The sequence below is a fragment of the Rhinopithecus roxellana genome, chromosome 2 (genome assembly GCF_007565055.1).
Source record: "Rhinopithecus roxellana isolate Shanxi Qingling chromosome 2, ASM756505v1, whole genome shotgun sequence".
NCBI lineage: Eukaryota > Metazoa > Chordata > Mammalia > Primates > Cercopithecidae > Rhinopithecus > Rhinopithecus roxellana.
In genome coordinates this window covers 22132764-22154317 of record NC_044550.1, presented here as the reverse complement: position 1 = coordinate 22154317, position 21554 = coordinate 22132764, and the positions used below count along the sequence as shown (strand labels likewise).

The window sequence follows — 21554 nt, the reverse complement described above, 5'->3', positions numbered from 1 at the left end:
ACCGTAGCCAACAGATTCCTACAAGATCTGTCACCCACTCCTCCAATTCTTTGACCTGATCTCCTCCTATTCCCCCTGTTACTTATTCCCTTCCAGTCACATTGGCGCCCTTGACCAAGAATGTACCACATACACTCTATCTCAGAGCTCTTGCCCTTGCTATCTCCTCTGACCGTGACACATCACCCCTAGAGAGCTGCATAGCTTGCTCCCTCACCTTCAGGTCCCTAGCCCAAGGGAAGGTTTTCTCCAAAATCTTCTCTGACAACTCTATAAAAACAGCAGTTCTCCCCTCACTCTCCGTATTCTGTATTCTTCTTACCCTGTGTCAATCTTATATATTTACTGTTTATTCATTTTTGTCTGTCTTGCCTACCAGAATGTAAACTCTATGACTTTGTCCTGCTCACTTTTGTATCTCCAGGACTTAGAACAGTGACTGGCCATAGTAGGCTCTCAATAAATATTGAATGAATATGCTATGAATACAGGCCCAAGTGATAATCCATGTTTAAATATTAGTAAAGATTTTTTTCTTACTACTTTTTAAATAAAACTTATAATCTATATGTTTTATTAATAACATTTCTGATATTTTTTCCACATTCCACTGATTCTTTCATATATTCCAAGACATGAATAAGCCACTTTGGAAGTTACTGGGCTACAATAGTGGTTTTCAGTTTTGGGGACACATAAGAATATTTATGGAGCTTGTTTATAGTGCAGAATCCAAGATCTGTCCCAGAGATCTGATTAAGAAGGTCTATTGTTTGGGTCCAAGAATCTGCATTTGTAGGATAATGCACCTCAGGTGGTTTTGATGCAACTAGTCTAGGGCCACAGTCAGGAATACCTGATCCATCTGTTTGATAGTCTCCTATTTCAGCTCTTAACAGCAAACTCAGTAAAAATGGGGGAAGAAAACTTCTTTAACATACCTCACACAGAGAATGATTTAAGTCCCACACTTTCTACACCAGTAGTTCTCAAGGGTTTGAATTATAAAGAGTGTATCATTCCATATAGGCTAGGTTGTGCACCAGTAAGAACCATTTCCCCAGCTCTCAGTGGGTTAACACAACGGTTTATGTTTTGTTTTTTTGTTTGTTTTTGAGACGGTGTCTTACTCTGTCGCCAGGTTGGAGTGCAGTGGCGCGATCTCAGCTCACTGCAACCTCCGCCTCCCGGGTTCAAGCGATTCTCCTGCCTCAGCCTCCCGAGTAGCTGGGATTACAGGCACATGCCACCATGCCCAGCTAATTTTTGTATTTTTATTAGAGACCACGTTGGCCAGGATGGTCTCGATCTCCTGACTTTGTGATCCACCCGCTTCAGCATCCCAAAGTGCTGGGATTACACAGTGCCCGGCAAAATTTATGTTTTGTTCATGCAAAGCCTACTGTGGGTCTGGGTGGCTTTGTAGGGAACCCATCTTACATGTGTTGGCCCTGCATTCTAGGCTGCTTTGATTCTATGGTATCTCTACAATTTGTGTTCCCATGATCACATGACACAGGAAGAGGAAGCTGGGTTGTTGAGCACTGGCGATTAAATGCTTCTCTCTGAACCCAACAGATTATTTCAGCTTACATTTCATTGGCCAAAGGAAATCACCATGCCCAACCTCAAGGGGAAAAGGCAATCTTTCCATTTTCCCAGAAGCAGAGGAAAATATGATTTTGGTAAACAGTATTAATGTTTACCACAAAACTAAACATTAAAAGACTCTCAGGTTAGGTAGGGTGGCACACATCTGTAATCCCAGCACTTTGGGGGGCCGAGATGGGAGGATTGTTTAAGGCCAAGGGTTCAAGACCAGCCTGGGCAACATAGTGAGACCCCCATCTCTACAAAAAAAAATTTAAAAACAAAAATTAACTGGGCATTGTAGCATATGTCTGTCCTGGCTACTCAGGAAACTGAGGCAGGATGATCACTTGAGCCTATGACTTCAGGATTACAGTGAGCTATGATCATACCACTGCACTCCAGCTTAGGCAACAGTGTGAGACTCTGTCTCAAGAAAAAAAAAAAAAGATGATCAGATTCACCACTCCATCTTATACCACCAAAACCACACATAATAGTAGTTGTTATTTTAATATCTGTTATTGTGAGAGAGACAGAAACGACAGTCAGTATGGTTTCAATGATGATTTAAATAATTTTTCTTATTAACCATAATAGCATTTGCATATATTCAAAACATAGGTGTACATAAACATATGAGGCATACCCACATCATTTATATTTTGTCTTCAGGTGGAGCCTGATGTACGCATTTACAAACCTCTTTAATAACGTCCTCAAAAATCGTCAGCCCATATTTTGGCAACCACTATTCTAGACATTGAGATACATGTGACTTACCAATTCTTTTAAATTAAAGCTACCGTCATCGTGTTTTAGACAGTGTATAAATAAACCACACTGTTACTATGCCCAGCTATTGTTCAACAGTGATTTTCTGTCTCTCTGTTGATTAATGTTGCCCTTGTTAACAGCCACTGTGTTCATGTTATCCTTTACCATCCATCTGAAATTTAAAATGGTAATGTTATCATAAAGTTGCTTCCAACTTACAATAGGAAATTATAAGTATAGGAAACTGTTTAATGTCTAAGGTGAAATTCATCATGTTCTGATTGCTTCTTCTATCCCCTCCTCAACCTTGTTTCAACAACTTCCCCCCTTCTCTCCCTCTTGAAAATGCAATATCTCCCGTTTTGTTAGATTCCTCCTCTTAGCCTATAACCATGATGAAATATCTTCTATCCCAACGAAAACAAAATTCTCTTTACTCTGTGGCCCTGTATGCTACTATCCCATCAAATGTTCTCCTGCTTCAGAGCCTAGCACTTAATCTTCTACTTTTGCGTGTGTGTGTGTGGGTGTGTGTGTGACGGAGTCTTGCTCTGTTGCCCAGGCTGGAGTGTAGTGGTGCGATCTCGGTTCACTGCAACCTCCACCTCCTTGGTTCAAGCAATTCCCCTGCCTCAGCCTCTTGAGTAGCTGGCGATTATAGGTGTGCATCACCACACCCAGCTAATTTTTTTTTTTTTTTTAGTAGAGATAGGGTTTCACCATGTTGGCCAGACTGGTCTGGTCTCGAACTCCTGACCTCAGGCAATCTGCCCACCTCGGCCTCCTAAAGTGCTGGGATTACAGGCCTGAGCCACTGCACCCAGCCTGCCTGTATTTTTTTTTTTTTTTTAGTAGAGACGGGGTTTCACCATGCTGGCCTAGCTGCTTTCAAACTCCTGACCTCATGATCCGCCGGTTTCAGCCTCCCAAAGTGCTGGGATTACAGGAATGAGTCACTGTGCCTAGCCCTAATCTTCTACTTCTCTACTGAAAGCATAAGGACATCAGACCTTACTTAAAATGAAAAACACCCCTATCATCATCCCTCTCCCACCCCTAACTCTATCTCCACGGACAAGTACTTTCAAATCTTTGCTGTTTCTTCTGCTGTTTACAACAGATTCCTCAGTAACATGTTCATACAACCATTTATTTCAACCAATTTCCTGTTTGTTAGCCACTCCTTCTTCAGAGGACTAGGTCTCCTAGTTCCTAAGCTTTTCTGGGGTTCTGTGGGGCTTAGCTTTCAGTTGTCTTTGGTCTGCTAAATCCATTACCACTAGCCCATCTGTTTTCCAGCTTCCAACATTTTGATATGTCCTACAGTCCTCTCCCCATTCTCTTTGACCTTATGGTTTATGCCCTTTAAAAAATTCCTTTATTCTCAATTTAACAGAGCTTGGAGAGGAGATGGAGACTTTCTTTTTTCTTTTTCTTTCTTTTTTTTTTTTTTCGGTTTGTGTTCATGTTTTCATGTCTAAATGGCAAAACCAGTCAAGCTTTTTTTTTTTTTTTTTTTTTTTTTGAGATGGAATCTCACTCTGTCACCCAGGTTGGAGTGCAATGGTGCGATCTCCACTCACTGCAAACTCCACCTCCCGGGTTCAAGTGATTCTCCTATCTCAGCCTCCTGAGTAGCTGGGATTACAGGCATGTGCCACAATATCTGGCTAATTTTTGTATTTTTAGTGGAGATGAGGTTTCGCCATGTTGGCCAGGTTGGTCTCAAACTCCTGACCTCAATTGATCCGCCCGCCTCAGCCTCCCAAAGTGCTAGGATTACAGGTGTGAGCCCCTGTGCCTGGCCAAAACCAGTCAAGCTTTTACTTTCACTTCCTCACCTCCCATTCCAGCCTCAACTCACCAATATGTGGTTTCCCATTTCCTTAAAGTTTCAGTTTAATTACATGCCACTTAGCATAAGTGACTCCCTTTTGGTTTGGTCTGTTGGGGCTTGGTGCAGGAGTGCAGTTCAAAAAAATGGCTTCCCGTAATTTTATGTAACAGAGTGAGGTAGTATTTTCCCTTCCATCCCCCACCTCCACCCCAGGCAAAGAGGATGGAAGGTGCTGCCACTTCTCTTCATTGTGAAAGGGCTTCACACAGGTTCCCTTGGAGTGCTTGACATGTGTTCCCTGAAGTCTGAGGAGAAAAAAGAACTGGTACTTGACCCATACCTGAAAGGAATAAGGACCCAAGGCTGGAGGGGCCTGGTGGCAGAGAAAAAAGAGGTGGCGTGTTGGAGCAAGCCCTCTTTCAATGGTAGGCAGCAGCGAAGGCAACAGACAGGTGTGGGCCCTCAGGAGGGAATGGACTTGGGGACCATCAGAAATAGGACCCCTGCCCAAGAGGCTCCCTGCCAAAGGTAAGCAACCTCAGCGGAAAAGAGGCTAGTACTGTTGGAGACTGGAGCTGAGAAGACATGGACGATGAGCAGCCAGCTGGAGGAGAGGCACTGCCAGCATTGAGTGAATTGACATCAAGTTTCCCCAGTAGTGTAATCTCTAGAGAACCTTATAGTACCCCGCATGAGAGAGTTGGCTCCAACCCCCACCTCACCAAGGCTAGTTCTCAGCCATAAGAATCAGGCGAGACCTGGCTGCTGTCCCTCTCTTCCTCTCCTGAGAAGTGGGAAGCATGACCTGAAAGCTGTGGAATGGAGGAGAGCTCAGAAAGGACCCATCACACATCCTGGAAGCAAGTCTGAGCTGGGAGGAAGGAGAGGCTTTCATCCGACATGAAGATCAGAGCTTCAATGATTCCACAGCACTAGACATTGTCATTGCTATTTAATGACTATTCCTGGGACTAAACATCTTGTAATTTTTTTGTTTTTGTTTAAATCTAAGAGTGACTGAAAAAGTTATGACACTTACCAAAGTTTCTATCCAAAGATCAAGGAGGAATGAGATTTCAGAAAGGATTTAAAGGAATAAAGGTAGAAAAAAAATCAAGTTGCTTGGATTTCTCACCCAATGAGAGCATCATTATTTCAATATAAAGGTGATACGTAAAACCTGCTGTCAGGACACTTGCAAGCTGATCAGTGGAAGATACAGGAGAGAAATTATTACAAAAATTCCAACTCTAATAAAGTGCCAAAAAGAGATATGTGGAACCATGAAAAGTGTATAACTGGCATATTTCTTTCTAGATCACTGTGTCAAAAGCCAGTTTTCAGAATGACCAGTTTGTCATTTGCGTGTGTGTGTGTGTGTGTGTGTGTGTGTGTGTGTAGCAATTTGTAAAGTTTCCTGAAAAGCAAATTATGGAGAATGACTTTAACAATCTTTGCAAAGTTTTGCATAGTTTTAATTAGCTTCTTCATTTCCCTTCATAACAGCATTTAAAGACTTTGATTTCTGTCTGCCCCAGCTTGATGCTTTGCAGCTGCAGAGCACTAAGGAAGGAGCGGGGCTCACTGCGGGCAGCAGGGGAGACTAGAGGACCGGAGGCGCATCCTCAGGAGGAAGCTCTGGGGGACAGGGAGAGAGCATTTACTTTTCTTCGTGGATTGACTTTTGGCCCAATTGGCCTGTTACCAGCCCTCATATTATTTCTACTGGAGTCCTGCAGGGTAATATTAGGGTAATAATAGCTCTCATTAATTTCATGTCTAGTACCTGTCAGCCATTACACACATAGTATTTCTAATCTTGCAAAATAGGAGATATTATCTCATTTTACAGATGAGAAAATTTGCGTTTCAGGAGGGTCACTTGCCACGGGCCATATAACAGTAAGTGCCAAAACTGGGTCTAGAAGCCAGGTTTGTCTGATTCTTAAAGCCACCAGACCACACCACCCTCATCTGTACTGTGGACTGTATCTGTTTTGCTCTTTTCCTTCACTTACTCATCTTCAAAGGGGAGTCTTTAGTTTGTTGCTAAGTTAATGTTTATTTTGCATTTTACAGGTCACTTCCACATTTCAAGAGGATCGGGTGGAAAAAAAGTGCTTAGCAAAAAAATATACTCACCTCTCCTGCAATAAAGTCTTCTGCCAGCCGTGGCAGAGATGCATTGAGGGCACCTGTGTTTGTAAACTACCATATCAGTGCCCAAAGAATGGCACCGTGGTGTGTGCAACTAATGGGAGAAGCTTCCCAACATACTGTCAACAAAAGAGTTTGGAGTGTCTTCGTCCAGAGACAAAGTTTTTAAATAATGGAACATGCACAGCCGGAGGTAGTAAAAGCCTAGTTTTCAACTCATTCTATGATATAAGAGGGCATACGTATGCCATACTTTCTATCAGAAAATAATTCTCTTGTGTATGTTATGATGACAACTCAAAATTTTTTCTAGACTCTCAATAATAATTGGGGTAATCACTAAAGAAATCAGGGGTCGCCAGAATCCAGTCAGCCTTTGAGTGCAGAGCATAGGATGTTGAGTCCAGACCTTCCATTCACTGCCCCTGCTACTCCCCACTGCCCAGCCCTTTAGAATTGTCCCCACACTCACTTCTACTTGGTTGAAGGGATTATTCCCAGGGCCATCGAGTTGGTTCAGAAACCAGTGAAAAGTCTTCAAGTAAGGTTGGTACTCACATGTAGTCAGGCCTCAGGTCCCCCGTGGCCCCAATAATTTCTGTTTTTGTTTTGTTTTGTTTTGTTTTGAGATGGAGTCTGACTCTGTCGCCCAGGCTGGAGTGCAGTAGTGTGATCTTGGCTCACTGCAACCTCTGCCTCCCAGGTTCATGCCATTCTCCTGCCTCAGCCTCCCAAGTAGCTGGGATTACAGGTGCTTGCCACCATGCCCAGCTAATTTTTTGTATTTTTAGTGGAGATCGGGTTTCACTGTGTTAGCCAGGATGGTCTCGATCTCCTGACCTCATGATCTGCCCGCCTCAGCCTCCCAAAGTGCTGGGATTACAGGCGTGAGCCACCGCGCGTGGCCTACCCCAATAATTTCTTTCAACAGCCATCCCCCATCCCCCAACCCTCTCCCCCAGCCTTGACCCCATTGTCCCTAAATATCCAAGGGTTGCTTGAGCTACTGCTGACCTGGGACATACTCCAACCTAGCAAACCCAGATGTCAGACCAGAGAGCTTGTCTACAGTCCCTCCAGGTGCCTCGTGTGCTGAGGAGGCTGGGGCCCTAGCACTTAGATTAGTGGGCAGTTATGATTAGGGATTTCACTGTCAGTCCAATTGAGTTTCAAGTCCCTTCAAACCCCAGCCTGGTTGTTGACAAGCTGGACCTTACTGGACCCCAGTTCCCTCATCTGTAAAATGTGAAGTTTCTAAGTTGTGTAATTCTTGTGAAAATTAAATAAAACAATGTATGCAGAGCTCTTCACACAGTGCTTGGCATGCAGAAAGTGCTTGCTACATTTTATGTATGACAGCAAAGCTTGGGCTCATTGTCTTCTGATAGCAAGTTATTACAGACACTGCATGACCTTAGGAACACTTAAAACATTCTTTTTAAAGGCACCATGACATATACCAGTTCATGTTTTTTGAGATGCTGTATGTTTTTGGGATGCTGAGTTAAGATGAGTTAAGATGTTGAGATACTGTGGAAAAGGAGGGGGAAAGCTCCCTGTTTGAGCTCATCTATAATCCCTGTTGGAAAGGCAGAAGGCAATAGTGGAGGTTATTGTCAGTGTCAGACTTTTCTTCTCTTGAGGTGTTAAATGCCTTAAATATATGAGAATACATAAACCCTTTCTACATTTTACATTTTCACTGTTGGGCTTACTTTTGAGAGCATGGACTTTGGAGTGAGATCAGTTGAGCGGGTTCCAAATCCTGGCTTCACCACTTGGGCCCGGAACTTAACTTCCCCTAGATTTAGGTTCCTCATGTGTAAAAATGGGAATAAACAGGCTTTATCCTCATAGGGTTGGTGTGAGGATTTAATGATCCTCTATACAGCTGAATAACACAGCCACTGACACATAATAAGCACTCATAAAATAATTGCTTACTATTAACTTGTTAAAATCGTCATGATGTTCAAAGCTCACTTGACTTTAAGTACATTATTATTTTTAAAGACTTTTAATTAGGAGAAAAAAGTGAATGGCTACATATTGCACATTATTTTGTTTTTTTATTTTAGGAAAGTTTAGTGTTTCCTTGAAGTATGGAAATACAGATTCAGAGGGAATAGTTGAAGTAAAACTTGTAGACCAAGATAAGGCAATGTTCATATGCAAAAGCAGCTGGAGCATGAGGGAAGCCAACGTGGCCTGCCTTGACCTTGGATTTCAACAGTGAGTGCTGGTATCAGTGGATTTTCTCATGGTTGATTTAATTGTTCTGTTTGCTTTTTGATTACCTAATCTTTCTGTGTATTAATTTCCACATATGTAACCTAAGAAAATTAACTACGTGCATCATAGCATTGCTATGAGGATGATATGCATTCATGTTTACCCAACACTTGGAGCCCTGCTGACCACAAAGCATGGATAATAAGTCTGTTGAAGTATCTGGACATGAATCCTTTAGTGATTCTGAGAGTCACACATTCATTTCTGTCTGTCTCCTACTCGTCTACAATTATGTACATTTTTTCACACTTAGTATCGCTTATATATTGGGTGTGAGTATAGTTTTTAGTTATATAGTTTATAGTATAAACTATAGCATCATTATACTATACTATGTATGTATTGTTATACTATATACTATAAACTATACAGTGAGTATAAACTATACAGTTACAGTATAAACTATATAGTTAGGATAAACTATAGTTTATAGTTTATAGTATAGTTTATAAACTATATAGTTTATATACTATAAGTATAGTTATAGTTTATATACTTATAGTTTATATACTATGTAGTTTATATATACTATATAGTTTTTATATACTGTATAGTTTATATACATGTAGTTTATACTATAAGTATAGTATATAAACTATATAAACTATACTTTACAGTATACTTTCTCTTGTTTTTAGGCTTATTATTTACCCTGCTTTTTGTGTGCTTTTATCTTTTTCATTTTATAATTTTTACTAAATTAAAGATTTTAAAAAATCTTTCCTCTTTTCCACCTCTAGTTGGTTTGATTACAACTTTACAGTATAGTTTATATATAACTAGTATAGTTTATAGTTTATATAGTTATAGTTTATAGCATAGTTTATATATGCCTTTTCTCTTTTTTCCTTGATAAACCCTGTAAAGGTTTTCATATTTGTAAAATGGTCTTTTGTTTATTTTCTACTTCATCAATCCTTGCTGTTATCTTTGACTTTCCCTTCTTTTCCCTATTGCATTTTTTCTGATTCCTTGAGTTGAATACCTGACTCAACTATTTTCAATTTGTCTTACTTTCCTAATGTAAACATTTAAGATTAAACATTTCCCTCTAGGTAATGTTTCATCTACATGCTATCAGCCTTCATAAGTGGTATTTTATTTATTGTTTGGTTCAAAATATCTTCTAACTTTCAATATAATTTCTTCTTTGCCCCATATGTAATTTAGAAGTTTTCTTTATTATAATATTAGTTTTAATTAATATGTTAGTTTGCTTTTGGTTAACTTGGTGTTATTGATTTTCTTATTCTGTGTGGTTAGAGAACATCCTTGTAAGATAACAATTTTTTCAAATATTTGTTGAGACTTGCTTTGTGGCTGAATATTTTTCAAATGCTCCACGTGCAGTGTTCTAGATAATAGATATGTTACTCGTTATTAATAGAATTAGCAAAGTTGTTAGCTGCTCTGTTTAGATTTTTTTCTATTTCTTTACTTTCAATCTTCCTATATCTTTAGATTTTAAGCATGTTCCTTATAAACAGCACATATCTAGATTTGTTTTAATTCAATGTTTACAGTCACTGTTAACTGAAGAGTTTAGTCCATTTACATTATAATTACTTATATTGTTGAATTTATTTTTTCTCTTGTTTTTAGGCTTATTATTTACCCTGCTTTTTGTGTGCTTTTGTCTTTTTCATTTTATAATTTTTACTAAATTAAAGATTTTAAAAAATCTTTCCTCTTTTCCACCTCTAGTTGGTTTGATTATTATGCATTATATTTCTATTTCGTTAGTTTCATTTGAATTTCTACCATAAATCATTGATTTAGGAAGTCCTCACCATCTTCAGTAATAATAGAAAAAAATGTAATTAACCCATCAAGTTTCTAATATTTAGTTCCACCTTATTTTTCTATATCCCAGAAGTTAATCACTATGATGATATAATAAGCCATTATCACTACTGTTAAGACAATGCTTACTCAGATTTACTTCATGTTTACCAACTTCTTGGTTTGTTCCTTCTTTCTGGATTCAGTTTTCTTCTTCTTAAACCACATCTGCTAGTAGTTCACTAGTGAGAGTCTCTTATATTGTTAAATTAAGCCATAGGCTATTTCTGAGTTTCATCAGTTTGTTACCTACAACTTTATGGTTCAACCTACTGGTAGATTCTCTCAGTATTTGATTTCTCATTATTTTGCTCTTATATTTTGCATAAGCTCATGAACAGACATCTCTAATTTTAACCAGTGTAGATTTCCCTTACTTCCTTAAGAACTCATTGAGGAAAATGATGGCATTTTATATAGTATTTTTTTATTATACTTTTAAGTTCTAGGGTACATGTGCACAACTTGCAGGTTTGTTACATATATATACATGTGCCATGTTGGTTTGCTGCACCCATTAACTCATCATTTACATTAGGTATATCTCCTAATGCTATCCCTCCCCCCAACCCCCTCCCCACAATAGGACGTGGTGTGTGATGCTCCCCTTCCTGTGTCCAAGTGATCTCATTGTTCAGTTCCCACCTATGAGTGAGAACATGTGGTATTCGGTTTTCTGTTCTTGCGATAGTTTGCTGGGAATGATGGTTTCCAGCTGCATCCCTGTCCCTACAAAGGACACGAACTCATCCTTTTTTATGGCTGCGTAGTATTCCATGGTGTATATGTGCCACATTTTCTTAATCCAGTCTGTCACTGATGGACATTTGGGTTGATTCCAAGTCTTTGCTATTGTGACTAGTGCCACAATAAACATATGTGTCCATGTGTCTTTACAGCAGCATGACTTATAATCCTTTGGGTATATCCCCAGTAATGGGATGTGTGGGTCAAATGATATTTCTAGTTCTAGATCCTTGAGGAATCGCCACACTGTTTTCCACAATGGTTGAACTAGTTTACAGTCCCACCAACAGTGTAAAAGTGTTCCTATTTCTCCACATCCTCTCCAACACCTGTTGTTTCCTGATTTTTTTAATGATTGCCATTCTAACTGATGTGAGATGGTATCTCATTGTGGTTTTGATTTGCATTTCTCTGATGGCGAGTGATGATGAGCATTTTTTCACGTGTCTGTTGGCTGTATGAATGTCTTCTTTTGAGAAGTGTCTGTTCATATCCTTTGCACACTTTTTGATGGGGTTGTTTGATTTTTTCTTGTAAATTTGATTGAGTTCTTTATAGGTTCTGGATATTAGCCCTTTGTCAGATGAGGAGATTGCAAAAATTTTCTCCCATTCTGTAGGTTGCCTGTTCACTCTGATGGTAGTTTCTTTTGCTGTGCAGAAGCTCTTTAGTTTAATTAGATCCCATTTGTCGATTTTGGCTTTTGTTGCCATTGCTTTTGGTGTTTTAGATATGAAGTCCTTGCCCATGCCTATGTCCTGAATGGTATTCCATAGGTTTTCTTCTAGCGTTTTTATGGTTTTAGGTCTAACATTTAAGTCTCTAATCCATCTTGTATTAATTTTCATATAAAGAGTAAGGAAAGGATCCAATTTCAGCTTTCTACTTATAGCTAGCCAATTTTCCCAGCACCATTTATTAAATAGGGAATCCTTTCCCCATTTCTTGTTTTTGTCAGGTTTGTCAAAGATCAGATGGCTGTAGATGTGTGGTATTATTTCTGAGGGCTCTGTTCTGTTCCATTGGTCTATATCTCTGTTTTGGTACCAGTACCATGCTGTTTTGGTTACTGTAGCCTTGTAGTATAGTTTGAAGTCAGGTAGCGTGATGCCTCCAGCTTTGTTCTTTTGGCTTAGGATTGTCTTGGCAATATGGGGTCTTTTTTGGCTCCATATGAACTTTAAAGCAGCTTTTTCCAATTCTGTGAAGAAAGTCATTGGTAGCTTAATGGGGATGGCATTGAATCTATAAATAACCTTGGGCAGTATGGCCATTTTCATGATATTGATTCTTCCTATCCATGAGCATGGTATGTTCTTCCATATGTTTGTGTCCTCTTTGATTTCACTGAGCAGTGGTTTGTAGTTCTCCTTGAAGAGGTCCTTTACATCCCTTGTAAGTTGGATTCCTGGTATTTTATTCTCTTTGAAGCTATTGTGAGTGGGAGTTCATTCATGATTTGGCTCTCTGTTTGTCTGTTACTGGTGTATAAGAATGCTTGTGATTTTTCCACATTGATTTTGTATCCTGAAACTTGCTGAAGTTGCTTATCAGCTTAAGGAGATTTTGGGCTGAAACAATGGGGTTTTCTAAATATACAATCATATCATCTGCAAACAGGGACAATTTGACTTCTTCTTTTCCTAACTGGATACCCTTGATTTCTTTCTCTTGCCTGATTGCCCTAGGCAGAACTTCCATCACTATGTTGAATAGGAGTGGTGAGAGAGGGCATCCCTGTCTTGTGCGAGTTTTCAAAGGGAATGCTTCCAGTTTTTGCCCATTCAGTATGATACTGGCTGTGGGTTTCTCATAAATAGCTCTTATTATTTTGAGATACATTCCATCAATACCGAATTTATTGGGAGTTTTTAATGTGAAGGGCTGTTGAATTTTGTCAAAGACCTTTTCTGCATCTATTGAGATAATCATGTGGTTTTTGTCTTTGGTTCTGTTTATATGCTGGATTATGTTTATTGATTTGCGTATGTTGAACCAGCCTTGCATCCCAGGGATGAACCCCACTTGATCGCAGTGGATAAGCTTTTGGATGTGCTGCTGGATTCGGTTTGCCAGTATTTTGTTGAGGATTTTTGCATCAATGTTCACAGGGATATTGGTCTAAAATTCTTTTTTGGTTGTATCTCTGTCAGGCTTTGGTATCAGGATGATGTTGGCCTCATAAAATGAGTTAGGGAGGATTCCCTCTTTTTCTATTGATTGGAATAGTTTCAGAAGGAAGGGTACCAACTCCTCTTTGTACCTCTGGTAGAATTCGGCTGTGAATTCGTCTGGTCCTGGACTTTTATTGGTTGGTAGGCTATTAATTATTGCCTCAATTTCAGAGCCTGCTATTGGTCTATTCAGGGATTCAACTTCTTCCTGGTTTAGTCTTGGGAGAGTGTAAGTGTCCAGGAAATTATCCATTTCTTCTAGGTTTTCTAGTTTATTTGTGTAGAGGTGTTTATAGTATTCTCTGATGGTAGTTTGTATTTCTGTGGGGTCGGTGGTGATATCCCCTTTATCATTTTTTATTGCGTCTATTTGCTTCTTCTCTCTTTTCTTCTTTATTAGTCTTGCTAGCAGTCTATCAATTTTGTTGATCTTTTCAAAAAACCAACTCCTGGATTCATTGATTTTTTGGAGGGTTTTTTGTGTCTTTATCTCCTTCAGTTCTGCTCTGATCTTAGTTATTTCTTGTCTTCTGCTAGCTTTTGAATGTGCTTGCTCTTGCTTTTCTAGTTCTTTTAATTGTGATGTTAGGGTGTCATTTTTAGATCTTTCCAGCTTTCTCTTGTGGGCATTTAGTGCTATAAATTTCCCTCTACACACTGCTTTAAATGTGTCCCAGAGATTCTGGTATGTTGTATCTTTGTTCTCATTGGTTTCAAAGAACATCTTTATTTCTGCCTTCGTTTTGTTATGTACCCAGTAGTCATTCAGGAGCAGGTTGTTCAGTTTCCATGTAGTTGAGAGGTTTTGTTTGAGTTTCTTAGTCCTGAGTTCTAGTTTGATTGCACTGTGGTCTGAGAGACAGTTTGTTATAATTTCTGTTCTTTTACATTTGCTGAGGAGTGGTTTACTTCCAACAGTGTGGTCAATTTTGGAATAAGTGAGATGTGGTGCTGAGAAGAATGTATATTCTGTTGATTTGGGGTGGAGAGTTCTGTAGATGTCTATTAGGTCCGCTTGGTGCCGAGTTGTGTTCAATTCCTGGATATCCTTGTTAACTTTCTGTCTTGTTGATCTGTCTAATGTTGACAGTGGGGTGTTAAAGTCTCCCATTATGATTGTATGGGAGTTCTAAGTCTCTTTGTAAGTCTCTAAGGACTTGCTTTATGAATCTGGGTGCTCCTGTATTGGGTGCATATATATTTGGGATAGTTAGCTCTTCCTGATTAATTGATCCCTTTACCATTATGTAATGGCCTTCTTTGTCTCTTTTGATCTTTGATGGTTTAAAGTCTGTTTTATCAGAGACTAGGATTGCAACCCCTGCTTTTTTTTGTTTTCTATTTGCTTGGTAGATCTTCCTTCATCCCTTTATTTTGAGCCTATGTGTGTCTCTGCATGTGAGATGGGTCTCCTGAATACAGCAAACTGATGGGTCTTGACTCTTCATCCAATTTGCCAGTCTGTGTCTTTTGATTGGACCATTTAGTCCATTTACATTTAAGGTTAATATTGTTATGTGTGAACTTGATCCTGTCATTATGATATTAGCTGGTTATTTTGCTCGCTAGTTGATGCAGTTTTTTCCTAGCATCGATGGACTTTACATTTTGACATGTTTTTGCAATGGCTAGTACCTGTTGTTCCTTTCCATGTTTAGTGCTTCCTGCAGGATCTCTTATAGGGCAGGCCTAGTGGTGACAAAATCTCTAAGCAGTTGCTTATCTGTAAAGGATTTTATTTCTCCTTCACTTATGAAACTTAGTTTGGCTGGGTATGAAATTCTGCGTTGAAAATTCTTTTCTTTAAGAATGTTGAATATTGGCCTCCACTCTCTTCTGGCTTAGAGAGTTTCTGCTGAGAGATCTGCTGTTAGTCTGATGGGCTTCCCTTTGTGTGTAACCCAACATTTCTCTCTGGCTGCCCTTAACATTTTTTCCTTCATTTCAACTTTGGTGACTCTGACAATTATGTGTCTTGGAGTTGCTTTTCTGGAGGAGTATCTTTGTGGCGTTCTCTGTATTTCCTGAATTTGAATGTTGGCCTGCCTTACTAGGTTGGGGAAATTCTCCTGGATGATATCCTGCAGAGTGTTTTCCAACTTGGTTCCATTTTCCCCCTCACTTTCAGGCACCCCAATCAGACATAGATTTGGTCTTTTCACATAATCCCATACTACTTGGATGCTTTGTTCATTTCTTTTTCCTCTTTTTTCTCCACACTTCTCTTCTCACTTCATTTCATTCATTTGATCTTCAATCACTGATACTCTTTCTTCCAGTTGATCGAGTCAGTTACTGAAACTTGTGCATTTGTCACGTATTTCTCATGTTATGGTTTTCATCTCTATCAGTTCTTTTAAGGTCTTCTCTGCAATGATTATTCTAGTTATCCATTCATCCATTCTTTTTTCAAGGTTTTTAGTTTCTTTGCGCTTGTTACGTAATTCTTCCTTTAGCTCTGAGAAGTTTGATTGACTGAAGCCTTCTTCTCTCAGCTTGTCAAAGTCATTCTCCGTCCAGCTTTTTTCCGTTGTGGTGATGAGCTGCATTCCTTTGGAGCAGGAGATGTGCTTTGATTTTTTGAATTTCCAGCTTTTCTGCCCTGCTTTTTCCCCATCTTTGTGGTTTTATCTGCCTTTGGTCTTTGATGATGGTGACGTACTGATGGGGTTTAGGTGTGGGTGTCCTTTCTGTTTGTTAGTTTTCCTTCTAACATTCAGGACCCTCAGCTGTAGGTCTGTTGGAGTTTTCTTGAGGTCTACTCCAGACCCTGTTTGCCTGGGTATCAGCAGCAGAGGCTGCAGAAGATAGAATATTGCTGAAAAGCGAGTGTTGCTGTCTGATTCTCACTCTGGAAGCTTCGTCTCAGTGATGTACCCTGCCGTATGAGGTGTGAGATGTCAGTCTGCACCTAGTGGGGGATGTCTCCCAGTTAGGCTACTCAGGGACCCACTTGAGCAGGCAGTCTGTTTGTTCTCAGATCTCAACCTCCGTGCTGGGAGAGCCACTGCTCTCTTCAAAGCTATCAGACAGGGGCATTTACCTCTGCCAAGGTTTCTGCTGCTTTTTGTTTAGCTATGCCCTGTCCCCAGAGGAGGAGTCTACAGAGGCAGGCTGGCCTCCTTGAGCTGAGGTGGGCTCCGCCCAATTTGAGATTCTCAGTGGCTTTGTTTACCCACTTAAGCCTCAGCAATGTCGGGCGCCCCACCCCCAGCCTCACTGCCACCTTGCAGTTAGATCTCAGACTGCTGTGCTAGCAATGAGGGAGACTTCATGGGCATGGGACCCTCTGGGTCAGGTGTGGGATATAATCTCCTGGTGTGCCATTTGCTAAGACCCTTGGTAAAGTGCAGTATTAGGGTGGGAGTTACCCGATTTTCCAGTTGTTGTCTGTCTCAGTTTCCCTTGGCTAGGAAAAGGGATTCCCTTCCCCCTTGCACTTCCCAGGTGAGGTGACGCCTTGCCCTGCTTCAGTTCTCACTGGTCGGGCTGCACCAGCTGACCTGGCACTCCCCAGTGAGATGAACCCGGTACCTCAGTTGAAAATGCATAAATCACTCGTCTTCTCTGTCACTCATGCTGGGAACTGGAGGCTGGAGCTGCTCCTATTCTGCCATCTTGGGCGTGCCCTCTTATATAGTATTTTTAGATATTTTTAGGTTGGTACGTTTTTCAGATTATTAACCTATAAGTTTGCCTCAAATGGCTCTTGTTTGTTCTCATGGCACAGCCTCATGGTCTGAAATAATTACACATCCTGGCTTCACCTTGTTTTACTTTTGCCTTTTATCCTAGTTAGTCTAATATTTATATTGTCATTACTGTTATATTTTTGTTTCCATGTACCTGATGCATCTTTGCTCAATTTTTTATTTTTAACCTATTTTCCCCATTTACTTCTAGAGAGAAGCAAAGAACTATTGAATGTCCTAGAAGAATAGTTAACTGTAAATCATCTCTAGGATGATACGTCACTGAGGCAGTCTCTTCTCACAAATTCTGAACAAATTGAGAAGTCCAAGCAATGGCACACAGATGCCAAAATAGCACCTTAATACTGTCAAGGCTGAAGTGAAGATGTAGCTTACTGTAAAAGCAAAATTGATCTATGGGAATTAAACTAACCTAACCTCCCAAGTCTTAGGCAATAATTGAACCAACCAGCTAAAGTTTACAGCATGGGGCAGGCAGAGAGATTACCGAAAGGAAAAGATGGAAAATCTTTTTTTTTTGAGACAGAGTCTCGCTCTGTTGCCCAGGCTGGAGTGCAGTGGCGTGATCTCAGCTCTCTGCAACCTCTACCTCCTGGGTTCCAGTGAGTCTCCTGCCTCAGCTTCCTGAGTAGCTGAGACTATGGGTGTGGGCCACCACACCCAGCTGATTTTTGTATTTTTGGTAGAGATGGGAGTTTCACCATGTTGACCAGGCTGGTCTCAAACTCTTGACCTAGGTAATCCACCCTCTTTGGCCTCCCAAAGTGCTGGGATTACAGGTGTAAGCCACCACCCCCAGCCAAGTTTTAGTTAATCTTTACAAAATCCAGTGAGGTACTTATATTCCCTTTTATAGATGAAGGTATTGAGGCTCAGAGTTTCAGTATCTTACCCAATCTGTAACTCCTATATAGAGAATGAGAAGACATTACTCTAGTTTCTTACCTGCTACAGTAGGGTTATACATGCCAAGTGCAGTTATTCTACCATAATGTTTTCTTTGTTCTATTTGCAGAGGTGCTGATAGTGAAAGAAGGTTTGAGTTGTCTGATCTCTCTATAAGTTCCACTGAATGTCTACATGTACATTGCCGAGGATTAGAGACCAGCTTGGCTGAATGTACTTTTACTAAGAGAAGAACTATGGGTTACCAGGATTTAGCTGATGTGGTGTGTTACACACAGAAAGCAGGTTGGTGGAGTATTTGCCAGTTATTTTCCCTTCCTTGAAGGTTGTTTATTTTACACCAAGCCTGTAGTAAATAAATGATTGATGCCTAGTTGCCAGTCACAGAGGCAATAATATAGATTATATCAAGTTTTGGGCTTTAGAGCCTAAATTGGTGCCTTTCCCCTATTGTACCATTTGCCATTCAAACATTGCCTCTCTACAGGTTCATAAATGGGAAGCAAAGTTACCTGACTCCTCTTGCTTCATTTGATCATCTGGATTAAAGTTACTATAGCAAGCACAAGTCAATCAAACATAAGAAGAAACCTCAGCATCTCCTTTAAAAGGGCCAGCATATATGAATTTATTTAAAACCTTTAAGTGACCACATTGGTGCCTCAGTTTTCAGGCAGTCATTGCCACTTTTCTCCTCCTTCATGACACTGGAATATTTTAGTCATATGTGTAGTTTTAAAGACCAAACCTATACCCATCCCTTTTCAGTGCTAAAAACAAGTACCATCAAAATGTAAACAAATGGCACTGCCCAAGCAAATCTTGGGAGTAGGGGTGAGGATGCTTGTAGCAGCATGAAAGAAATGGGTGGAAACCAGTGTTTGTCAGTGTCAGCATGTACTCTTCATTCCTCCCCATCTCAGCAAATACAGATTTTCACAATAAATACTGACTTTCAGAGATAATAAAAGAGCCTCCATAAGCCAGCTTTGACATTTTCTGTATGAGTCATATATACTATGTTGATAACACTAATACATTTTATACATTTTTTTGAAGTTTAACTTTCTCTTAATGACTCAGTTATCCCAAAAATCTGATAAGGATGTCATGCCACCACTCCATAAATAAATTTCACAAAGATAATTCCTGCTTTACAGATCCTCCAACGAATGACTCCTTTCAGTGTGTGAATGGGAAATACATTTCTCAGACGAAGGCCTGTGATGGTATCAATGATTGTGGAGACCAAAGTGATGAACTGTGTTGTAAAGGTAGACATAAATCTAGCCTCTAAATCCTCTACATTCGTTTTTCTGACTAAAAGAGGAAAAACAACTTTACTATTGAATTTCAGATTGTGCCTCATTCAATTTTAAGGAAGGAAAAAACCTCTCCTACTTATGTTTGCACAGCATGCCATGACAGAAGCTTCCATTGTAAATCGGATGTTTGCATTCCAAGCCAGTATCGATGCAACAGTGAGGTGGACTGCATTACAGGGGAAGATGAAGTTGGCTGTGAAGGTAATTTAAAGTCTTGGAGTGACTTTTTTCATTATTGAATCCAGGGATTCTGAAACTTTTCTTATAGATAAAGTATAATCTTAAAGGGACCATAGATGGGTGTAGCAGTAGGAACACTGAGTGGGCATTTGCAGAACTATGGAATGTTCATCTCCCCATATTTTCATCCACTAAATATCTACTTGTTATTGCAGAACTTTCTATTAAAAGACGTTCTCACTGCACATACAAAAAACAGACCATTAGAACCAACCCCTAAGTACCCATTTTCCACCTACAAGTTATTGATAGTTTGCCCATCTTGTTTATCTCTCTTCTAATTTGTTTGTTTGTATGTATGTTTGTTGGAGTATTTTATTTTATTTTATTATTTTATTTATTATTACTTTTTTTGAGGTGGAGTCTTGCTCTGTTGCCCAGGCTGGAGTGCTGTGGCACAATCTTGCCTCACTGCAACCTCAACCTGCCGGGTTCAAGCGATTTTCCTGCCTCAGCCTCCCAAGTAGCTGGGATTACAGGCACCTGCCACCACGCCTGGCTAATTTTTGTATTTTAGTAGAGCAGGGTTTCACCATGTTGGCCAGGCTGGTCTCAAACTCCTGACCTCAGATGATCTGCCTGCCTCAGCCTCCCAAAGTGCTGGGGTTACAGGCGTGAGCGACCGCACTTGGCCTGTTGGAGTATTTTAAAGTAAATTTTAGATATCATATCACATCACTTATATGCATCTCCAATGATAAAAGCACTATATATATATAAATTATCTCAGTATATCTAAAATCTATTTTAGATATAATAATTCACTATATTAATAATTCACTAACATCATTTAGTAACAGCCATATTCAAATTTTCTCAACTATCTCAAAAATGTCTCTTTTGAATGAATATATTCAAATCACGATCTAAAAGAAGCTCAATGTTCTGTTTGGTTATTACGTTTTTAAAGTCTTCTTTATTCATCAAGAGTTATCTTCCTCACCTCCCTACCCCAATTTTGTTCATACTATTAAATTTTTTTTTTTTTTAGAGAAACTGAGTCATTTGCCTATAGGATACTTCTTATTCTGGATTTAAAGAGACTTGATTATAACCAAGGTTTTGAGCTTCAAGTCAATGACAAACATTTTTTTTAAGAGCAAGGTTTAATATCTTAGGCAAGAATTCTTTTTATTTTCTTTTTTTAAGACAGAGTCTTGCTCTATTGCCTAGGCTGGAGTGCAGTGGCACAACGCAGGCTCACTGCAACCTCTGCCTCCTGGGTTCAAGGGGTTCTCCTGCCTCAGCCTCCTGAGTAGCTGGGATTATAGGTGTGTGCCATCACGCTTGGCTAATTTTTCTGTTTTTAGCAGAGACGGGGTTTCACCATATTGGCCAGGCTGGTCTCGAACTCCAGGCCTCAAATGATCTGCCTGCCTCGGCCTCCCAAAGTGCTGGCATTACAGGCGTGAGCCACTGTGCCCGGGCTTAGGCAAGATTTCTTGATGAGTCTTGCATGTATTTCCTATTACACATAGTGTCTTCGTGTCTGGTTGTCCCTCCTCTAGTGATGCTAAGATGATTATTTGATCAGCTTGGTGTGTCCATTTCAAAGCGCCCCACAATATTTTGTCTAATGGTTTTAGCAGCCTTTTAAATTGTTGCCTACATCCATTTTGTCAGTAGGGGCTGTAAAATGGCAATTTTTAATTTTATCATGCCTTCTGCACTTATTAACTAGAAATCTATAGAGAGGCAGAATAATGCTTAATTCTTTCCTTTTACTTACCAAGTTTCAAAGCAATGAGTTGGTGTTCTGGATACGTTATCTCCAATGGTGAAAAATATTCTTATGTACCTATTCTAGGCTATACAGACTGACTCTTTGCTTCCATCAGTGCTTTCTGGAGGAAAAATCTCTTTATTATATTTATTAATTTACTTGATGAATATTTATTCAGTTGCTACTATGTGTGCCAGTCCCTGCCCTAGGTGCTGGGGTTCCATTAGTGAA

General features: G+C 39.8%; 1 protein-coding gene across 2 annotated transcripts in view; it reads left to right on the top strand.

Moving 5' to 3' along the window:
* The window catches only part of CFI (complement factor I), a 73762-nt gene that overhangs the window by 35589 nt on the left and 16619 nt on the right, over positions 1-21554 (top strand). The window contains exons 2-7 of one of the 2 annotated variants that reach the window (XM_030917278.1): positions 5743-5944; positions 6284-6554; positions 8440-8593; positions 18145-18320; positions 19196-19309; positions 19451-19561. In XM_030917278.1, the coding sequence (XP_030773138.1) occupies positions 5747-5944; positions 6284-6554; positions 8440-8593; positions 18145-18320; positions 19196-19309; positions 19451-19561 (1024 nt within the window). In that variant the 5' untranslated portion in view covers positions 5743-5746. The remainder of the gene's footprint in view (positions 1-5742; positions 5945-6283; positions 6555-8439; positions 8594-18144; positions 18321-19195; positions 19310-19450; positions 19562-21554) is intronic. The other variant, XM_010389063.2, reaches the window with a different exon arrangement.